Below are 8,682 nucleotides of genomic sequence, written 5' to 3'. Positions count from 1 at the left end.
TGCAGCGCGGTGCCCCGGCCGGAGCGAGGCCGCGGGGCAGGCAGCCCCGTCACCCCGGTGGGCACCGGGCGCTCAGGGCCTCCGTCCTTCGGCCCCGCAGGTGCTGCCGCCGGGGGACCTGCAGTCAGGTCAGTCCATCCTGCTCCGCYGGGAGCTTCTCCCGGCCCCCGCGGTGCCCGCGGCCCCCTCCGCCGCCGCGCGCGGGGACGTGCCCGCCGGGTCCCCTGGGTCGGCTGGAAGCCAGACCAGCAGCAGCGCCCGCCAGGCAGCCCGGAGCGGGGCGGGCCGGGGCGCGGGGCGGGCGCCGAGGCTCTCGCCTCGCCCGCAGTGTGBATGTTCATCGAGGAGAGCAGCCTGGGACGGCTCCACTGGAGGCAGAACCTGGCCCCGCTGCTGCGGCGCCTGGCCGCGACCTTGGCCTGGGTGCTGCGGAGCCCCCCGGCCGGGGCCGGCCGCTGGGGCTACCTGGCCGTCAAGGTAAGAGCCGGCACGGGATGGGGGGGATCTGCCCCTGGCGAGGACGGGGATTCGCCGGGACCCCCGCCCAAGGGTCCTCCCGAGGGAACCAGCATATAATCTGCTTCCGAGGGCTCTCCCGTCCCCGAGGGGCCCACAAGGAGCAAGGAGTTTTTTTTTTTTCCCGACGTGAGGGATGCTTAAAGCCCTCCCCGCGGTCCGCGTTCCCTCCGCTCCAGGCCTGCCTGCAGCTCTTCCAGGCGCTGCCCAGGGACGTGGCCCCGCTGGCGTGGAGCGAGGCGGAGAGGAGCGAGACGCTGCGGAGCGTCCTGGGACTGCTGCTGCAGGTCGTCGCGGGCCAGGTGCGGCCGAGCCCGCGGCGCCGCGGGGCAGCGCCCGCCCGCCCCGGGGGCAGAGCGCCGCCGTTCACTGCAGAAACGGTCCGAGGGGCCCGAGGGACCCCGCGCCGTCGCCCCCGGGGGCTGCGCGGCCGTGGAGAGGGGCTCCGTTTCTTAGACGGCGTTTTCAGCTGCGCCCTTGCCTCCCCCGCGCGCCCAGGCCCCGAACAAGGACACGCGCCTGCTGGCGGGCACTGCGCTGAGCATGCTGGTGAACACGGCCCCGCGGCCCGCGCGCGGGGCCAGCGCCGCGCGGGCGCTCTGCCGGCTCGCCGACCAAGGTGCGTGCCCGTGCCCGAGCTGGGCACGGCCTCTTACCAGGGGGACAGCAGGGGCCAGGCATGTTGGGGTGCGAGGAGACAGAGGCTGACGCAGCTCAGCAGCAGTCCAAACGACACCACGCCACAGTGTCCCACTCTCCGGGCCCCGGAGATCCTACAGCCACCAGCCTTCTCCAGCGGTGGCTCAGGGACTAGCCAGACAAGCAAGGGGAGTTTGCTCTTGGATAAGTATTTGGGTTTGGTGCAAGTCTTTCTCCCATCTAACACAGCCATTTCCCCCTAGGTGTCGAGGAGCTGAGGTTTGGCGAGCTGACGGTGGAGGCCACCTCCATCCTGGAGCCAGACGGGCTGGAGAGGCTGGTGCTGACCAGAGGCTTGCTGACCTGCTGCAAGACGGACATCCTCAGCTGCCAGCTGGAGAGCTTCACCCACCAGGTAGGAGCGCTCAGGCTCAACAGCCAGAGATTTAGAGAGCCTTTTGCGTGGGGTGTCACTTTGGCAGCCACCGGTGAGGGTTTTGGATACCGGCAGGTAACATCTCTGCCAGCGTAGCCAGGCTGCGCCAGTCCGCGCTGGCAGCTGGCGGCGTCGCACGGAGCGTGCTGCCTTCTCCGCGCACAGCGCGCCGGGCCGGAGCGTGCTGTCCGCTAAAGGTACCTGAGCAGCGATCGCCCTCTCCTGAGGAGCTGAGAAAGCAGGCGATGCCGAAAGCGGCCCTGCGCAAGCAGAGCGGCAGCCGTGGGGTGAGCCCCCCGCTCGTAGAGCATAAACCCCGGGCTACCCCGGACGCAGAGCTGCCCCCAGCTCTGCTGGCCTAGACTTAAGAGTCAAGGACTTTCAAAGGGGGAGTTAAAGGTAGCTATAAGCTGCTGTAGCAGCAGAGAAACGCACAGCAGGCTTCACCCCGTGTCATGGAGTGGTTTCCTTGCCCTGGAAAGCCCCCGTCTGCCTGCTCCCTAACACGGCCGTGTTCCCGCAGGCTTGCTTGCTGCTGGATGTGCTCTTTCCTGCTGTGTGCACCCTTTGCAAAGAGCAGAAGGACTGCCAGTACTACTGCTTCCAAGGTAAGAGACTACGACCCCCTCACAGTAGGGCGGGGGAGTTTAGGCAATTCACTACCCTCGTGAGGCACCGCAGCAGCCACCACGGAGCTGTCAGCGCATTTGATCTTCTCGGGGGAAAATTCTCTTCTGAATCTGGACAACTGGTTTGGAAACTGCTGTTAACATCTGCTTCAGCCCATTTAACTCTAGCTCACACCTACTTTTGCATATCTGCATGGGCTGGTGGAGAAACTGCCCACTTTGTGCGCAGGTTCCCTTAGTCCCCCCAAACGACTCGCGCTGGGCCGTGGTGCACACGAGGCTCTCGGGCTCACCACTGCATTAGGCCACTCTCTGCTTCCAGTTTTCTCGCTCTGGCTGCAACGCCTCCAGGAATGCCTGCCTGAGATCTGGTGCTTGAAGGGGAGCCGCATCCTGGCTGAGGACTCTGACCTCCTTGGCCAGCTCACCCAGCTGGTGTGGAGCAATGCCGAGACCCCGGTAAGGTCAGGTAGAGTCAAACCCCAGGGCCCCTGCAACCAGAAGCAATTCTTTCTCTGCCCAGCTCRGCCTCTGTTCCTGCTTACGGGTTTTGCATATCACAGCCTCACCTGTTGGAGCTCCATCTGTCTCCTGGCCAGCACCTCACTCTTGTTGGGTGCTCCTGGAGCTGCGGGCAGGAGGGAGAGCTGTGCCCTCCTTGCCCGCAAGCTGGCTGTGGCTGCCCTGGGCCTGCAGGAGAGGGGCACCCGCACTGCTGAGGACTGGGCGCTCACCACACACAGCCTCCGCAGGGCTGTGTTGCAGTGCTTTGACCTCCCCGCGCAGCACCCAGGGGTGCAGTCCCAGCCGAGTGAAGGCCACGTGCTGGTTACAGCTTCRCTCACCTCCTGCCATCCCCGCTGGTGGATGAAGAGATGCCCAGCTCCTTAATCTGTGGCTACCCAGCCAAAGCACTGGTTGCCACAGAAAGGCAGAGCAGCTTTCCTAAAGCACCGAGGCAGGCAAGGGAACAAACTCTAACCTCCCAGCTGCCGTCCTTCCCCCCGCCAGGTGGAAGGGGTGTCCGAGTTTATCCACAGCTCCTTTCGGCTGCTCCTGGAGATCTACTGTCTCGAGTGCAGGCACTTCAAAGATCAGGAGAGRCCTCTCTACAGGCAGATGCTGCAGAGGATCATCTCAATGCCGTGGCAAGCCAAAGCCAGATACGTGCCTCTGTGTGCCATCGTCCCCTACGTGGGCAGTGAGCAGGTAGGGAAGCCCAGGCAGGAGCAGGAGAGGCAGTTTGGGCCAGCAAGAGCTGCTAGCCAAGCCGGGGAGGGCTGATGTACGTGCGCTGCTAGTGGGTGACACAGCATCCGGCAGCCTGAGCCACGGGGTGGGACATGAGCTGGGGGTGCCACAGCATGCACCACTGGCACCCTCGGAGACGGGGCCCGTTAGCTCTCRGCTGCGTTCCCGGGACTGCGGGATCCTCTCTCTCTGCTGGCAGCCTCCAGCAAGCCTGCTGCTCTCGGGGCCTGCAGGCACCAGCCTGGTGCTCTCAGGAACATCTTCCCAGGCTTCGCCACGAAAAAGCATTCATGGCCCCAGGGAGAGACCCAGGAGATGCCACCAGCTGTGTCCTAGGGGATTGCCAGCTGGGAGCAGAGCTCTCTGTCACTTGATGCCCCCCAAAATCTGGCCAGAGCTGGCTAAAAGCTGTGGCTCTTGGGGTACCAGCAGTTGCTCAGTGCCACTGGGTAGCCAGAAAGTGCTGTCCGGRTCCAGGTGTGTCCTGTGCCGTACACAGCGTTCAGTCCGGTGGCGAGACAAGGGGAGGCTGTGCGCGGGCCACACGTCAAGCGTCCCGTGCAGCGACATTTGGCTTTCCTCGCAGGTGCTGGATGCCTACCGGGACCTGCCGCAGCACCTCCTGAGCTGCCTGGCCACCAACCGCCTGTGCCCGGCCGCCGCCGAGGTGTACAAGGCCGTGGTGCAGCAGCAGCGCGCCGAGTGGCTGCGGGGGCCGCGGGGCCCCGAGGAGGCGCTGGCCGAGCGCTGGGCGCTGCACTGGCTGCCGCTGCTCTCGCAGGCCCTCCGCTCCCCCGTGCCCATCCTGCAGAGCAACGCCGCCAACCACCTCCTGCCTTGGACCCTGCGCCTCCTCCCGGCCTCCTACGCGCCGCTGGCCGCCGAGTTTGGGGGCCGGGAYGCGGCCGCGCTCCGGGCGTGGGTGGCGCTGCTCAGAGCGCACAAGAGCATCACGGGGACGCTGGCGGCGGAGGGCGAGACGCGGGAGCGCCTGTCGCGCTGCCTGCACGCCGGCGAGGAGGGCGTGCGCCTGGCGGCCCTGGAGCTCCTCTGCTGCAGCCCCAGCACCAGCCGGGCCCTGTCGGGCACCGAGGTCCGGCTGCTGCGGGAGTTTCTGCCCCTCAACCTCAACGGCGACTCCTCGGCGTTTCGGCAGCTGCTGCAGGCGGCGGTGAAGAAGGCGCTGGTCCGGCTGCGGGACAGCTCGCTGGCCCGGCTGCGAGGGAGGGCGCCGAGGGGCGCCGAGCCGGGCGCCGGAGCCGAGCCRCTCGCCCAGGCAGTCGGTGAGGCGGCTGCCCCGGCACCTCTCCGGCGGCTTTGCACGCACGTGCCGGCTCCGTAACGCGGTCCCCCCCGGGCTCGCTCCCCGCAGGCTTCGTGGAGTGGCTGCTGCAGCTCAGCGTCTCCTCGCTCACCCCGGGCTCCAACTACCAGAGGAAGAAGACGGCCCTGCTCCTCCTGGCAGCGGTTTTGGAGACCTGCACGGACACCTGGAGCCCCGAGCGCAGGAAGGGGCAGCCGCCGAGTGAGTAGGGGCCACGAGCCCGGTGCATCGCGCTCAGCCACTTTCTGCTGCGCCCCGTTCAAGGCCGGACCTYGGCCACCGCCTCCGTGTCCCCGCAGAGACCATGGCCGCGCTGCTGAGCTACGCCAGGCACCAAGGCTGCTGGGACTTCTTCTCGCAGCCCAATCTGCTGGCGCTGCTGAGCTGCTTGCAGGACAGCACCAATGAGGTGAGCGTCCCGCGGGCACGGCACGTCCCTGTCCCACGGCCCCCGCTGGGAACGGGCAGCCGAAGGCTGTGAGGGGCCATCCAGGAGAACAGCCAGGGCATCTCCCCGATGGCCATGCTCATGCCACCAGCACCTGCCTCTGCTCAAGCAAACGCTCTCCGTTATGCTCCGCTGTCTTGGCAGATCAGGGATTTGGCCTCGGAGCTGCTTGTYCGCTACTTCCCGGCGCCGTTACCCGAGCCTGTGGCCCTGGCTCTGTTCCAGCTCGCCCAGGAAGCCCTGAGCAGCCCCCGAGTGCAGGAGGCTGAAGCTGGAGCCGTGCTGATGGAGACGATCCTGCAGAAGTACGACCTTGCGGGCCCTCCTCCCCGGGGCTCGGCAGCCCTCGGGCCCCCAGGAGCGGGTCAGCAGTGCTGGTCCCTCAGAGGCTGCACGTCRACACCCCTGGGCTGACCGCAGCCGGTGGCAGTTTGGGTTTGAAATAGCCTTTAGCGGCGCTGGCCGGTGGTGGGTTGGGGTGCCGGTCCCAAGCCATGGGAGGAAGGCTCATCCCAGCACACACCAAGCAGGAAAGTCCCTCCTGCTTGCGGCAAGGTCAGCGTTCGCCTCTTCCTTCAGGTCAGACAGCAGCACCCTGAGGAGCCTGTCCCTGGAGGCTGGAGCGGCCCCGACACCGCAGCCCCGCGGGCTGTGCTTTGCTCAGCACCTTCTCCGGGTGCTGCAGGCCCAGTACGCTGCGGCGCGCCAGGACTTGCTGCAGGCAGCAGCCACTAAGCCGATGCATGGTATGTACGTCCCCAGCCCTGCAAGAGGAGCAAGCGACTCCCACAGCAAGTTTCTTCTTCCCATGGAGTTTGGAGCAAATGGGCATCATACAGGCAGCTTGAGGCTGCAAGTCAGTACTGATGCTGTGGCCCAGCCTCAGTTTCCCTCTACGGTTTCTGGCTGCCCACCAGCCTGCCCTTGACCTAAGGACCCCGTTTCCGCCCTACCCATTTTGGCGAGCCTCGTCAGCAGGGGGTGTCAGGGTGGACGAGCTGGGGTCGCTGCCAGCACCGCTGTAACCACAGCGTGGTGTTTGCCCAGGAGTGATCGCAGCCCTGCGGAGGTGCCTGCTGCAAGTGCCGGAGGTGGCCGTCTCCATGCGGGCGGCAGAGTGGGCGCAGAGCTGGCAGGAGTTCCTCACCAGCCTCGTGGCCACGGCAAGGGACATCACCTCCTTCCTCCTGGGTGCTCTGCAGAGCGGGCAGGGCCCCAGCAGCGACCAGCAAGGTGAGTACATCCCCGAAGGGGAGCCCCAGCCAGCCCCAGTCGCCCACCCAGCTCCGGGCCGGCCCTGGAGACCCCGGTAGCCAGGCAGCTAGTGTCCGTTTTCAGGTCCCTTTCTCAACTATGCCTGAGAACAGAAGTAGAGGTAGAAAYTATTGCCTTTGGAAAGGAGCAGGCTGCTTGTGAAATCAAAGCAGCTGGCAGAGCAGCGGCGGGTGGCATCCTTCCAGCAGTGGCTTGGGGAGGGCAGAGCTGCCTAACGTGACTGCTGTTCTGCTGCTAGCCACATCGCAAGAGGGGAAGACCTCTGCCACGTGCTCGCACGCTGCACGGGACACGGCAGGCCTTGTGCCCCGGCCCCCCGTGCTGCCACGGCCCCCTCCCTCGGCCCCACGCTCCCCGCAGGCTCTGCCCGGCCCAGCTCAGCAGCAACGATGTCCGTCAGGCTGGTTTCTCTCCTTTGCAGCCACTGCCCCATCGTTTGCGGACATGGGGAACGCGATCGCCTCCCTCATCATGCTGGGGAAAGGCCAGGGGCAGCGGGAGGACGACTCGGTCCTGCTGTCGGAGGAGCACAGCCTGRTCCTGACCTGCTGCTGGGTGTCCGTGAAGGTACGAGCATGCCGCGGGGCCCAGGGGGAGGCACGTCCCCAGCAGCGGGGGGGGGCGGCCCGGCGTGGCGTGCCCACGACCRCCGCTGGGACAGCTGCGTCCCCAACCCCGCTCCCTAGGGAGATTCCCATCCCGTTCCTCCGGGTTGTCCACAGACCACCTGCAGCATCCTCTCCCCTCCGCAGGGGGTACAACAGCCCCCTCACCTCCAACACCTCTCGCAGGAGCCCCTACCCCCCCCTCCCCTAACATAGCGCAGCTKGTTTTGTGAGTGCTGATAGATCCCGGCTGCGGGTGCCCGGCTGGGCTGGCGAGGTTGTTCAGGAGGGTTGGAGAGGGTCTGGCGTCYGCCCCCGCGCATCGCATGGCCACAGCTGAGCCGTGCCCAGGAGCAAGCGATGACCACGCAGGCTGGCCTCCCTGCTGTAACGCGGCTCTGCTCCTGCCCCCGCGGCTGCAAACACCCTCGACCTCCCAGGGACCGCAAAGCCCAGCGGTCAGTCCGCGAGCTCGGACACGGGGAGCAGCCCGCAGACCCTTGCAAGGCAGCCCTCACCAGGGGCCCCCTGCGCCGGGCAGGGCTGSCACTGCGAATCCTCTCTGCCTCCGCGGGCAGCAAGGCTGCACGGTGGCAGCTTCRGTGGGCCGTGTCCCATCGGGCCCCSTYGGTTCTGCCCCATCGGGCCCCGTCGGTTCTGCCCAGGGAGCCCATCAGGCGCCGAACCGACCACGCTGCACTCCTGCCGCACGCACGGCCTGGCGCCGGGGGCATCGATCCAGCGGCACGAGCTTTTCCCCCAGCTTTTGGGTTCCTCCCAGGAAATCGGGCTGCTCTTGGGAGGCCTGGCAGAGCTGCTGCTGTCCCCGGCGCCCGCCGGACCCGCGTCCCCGCTGCCGCTCGCCAGCCTGCAGACGGCAGCCGAGGTCTTCCGGGAAATCCTGCTGCGGTGCCGGCACTGGGTAAGGTGGGCACGAGGCACGGCCGAAAGCGCCGCTCTGAGCTCCGGAGCCCAGTCCCCATCCCCACRCCGTTAGGTCTCCTCGCCCCCTTCCCCGTGGCCGAGAGGGGCTTTCGTGGGGGCCGCGGCGGGCGGCAGCGGGGGGCACGCGGCGGTGCTGAGCGCCGCGCCGTGCCAGGGCGCCGTGGAGGGCTGCAGCGTGGGCTTCACCAAGTTCTGCGCCGCTCTGCTGAACCACGCCGAGGCRGAGCTGCGGGCGATCCCGCCGGCCATGCTGGCCCAGGTACGGCTCGTCCCGTGCCCCGGGAGCCCCGCCGCGTGGCTCTGCGCCCCTCGGGCCGGGGGGCGAGCGCCGGCCTGGCAGCCGGGACGCGGAGGTCCGGTGCAGCCGGTCGCCTCCGCTCCGGAGCGGCTGCGGGCTCCGAGCCCGGCAGGTTCCCAGCCGCGGGTCGTTCCTCAGGGGCTGGAGGCGCTGAGCGGGCCCCGGAGCAGCTCGATAACGCGCCGCGCCGCCGGCTTCCCCATGCTCTTCCTCTGCATCGTCAGCGCGGAGGCGCCGGCCCCAGCCCGGCCGCTCCTGGCCCGCTGCGTCGAGGCCCTGCTGGCCCTGGCCGCCAGCGCCCTGCCGCGCGACTGGG

General features: G+C 67.7%; 1 protein-coding gene across 1 annotated transcript in view; it reads left to right on the top strand.

Annotated features, from left to right (window-relative positions):
* The window catches only part of LOC146597123 (uncharacterized), a 14,573-nt gene that overhangs the window by 887 nt on the left and 5,004 nt on the right, over positions 1-8,682 (top strand). Inside the window, exons 4-21 of the mRNA XM_085302760.1 lie at positions 102-128; positions 329-477; positions 696-818; positions 1,015-1,135; positions 1,419-1,570; positions 2,115-2,199; positions 2,543-2,679; positions 3,232-3,429; positions 4,058-4,754; positions 4,844-4,996; positions 5,095-5,204; positions 5,388-5,548; positions 5,823-5,989; positions 6,291-6,476; positions 6,940-7,085; positions 7,905-8,045; positions 8,223-8,327; positions 8,505-8,681. Of these exons, the coding sequence (XP_085158886.1) occupies positions 102-128; positions 329-477; positions 696-818; positions 1,015-1,135; positions 1,419-1,570; positions 2,115-2,199; positions 2,543-2,679; positions 3,232-3,429; positions 4,058-4,754; positions 4,844-4,996; positions 5,095-5,204; positions 5,388-5,548; positions 5,823-5,989; positions 6,291-6,476; positions 6,940-7,085; positions 7,905-8,045; positions 8,223-8,327; positions 8,505-8,681 (3,035 nt within the window). The remainder of the gene's footprint in view (positions 1-101; positions 129-328; positions 478-695; positions 819-1,014; positions 1,136-1,418; positions 1,571-2,114; positions 2,200-2,542; positions 2,680-3,231; positions 3,430-4,057; positions 4,755-4,843; positions 4,997-5,094; positions 5,205-5,387; positions 5,549-5,822; positions 5,990-6,290; positions 6,477-6,939; positions 7,086-7,904; positions 8,046-8,222; positions 8,328-8,504; position 8,682) is intronic.

Source organism: Rhea americana, unplaced genomic scaffold (assembly GCF_003343005.1).
Source record: "Rhea americana isolate MKP2758 unplaced genomic scaffold, rheAme1 scaffold_191, whole genome shotgun sequence".
Taxonomy (NCBI): Eukaryota; Metazoa; Chordata; class Aves; order Rheiformes; family Rheidae; genus Rhea; species Rhea americana.
Note: the sequence above shows the minus strand (reverse complement) of the source record. Positions and strands in the feature narration are given on the sequence as shown.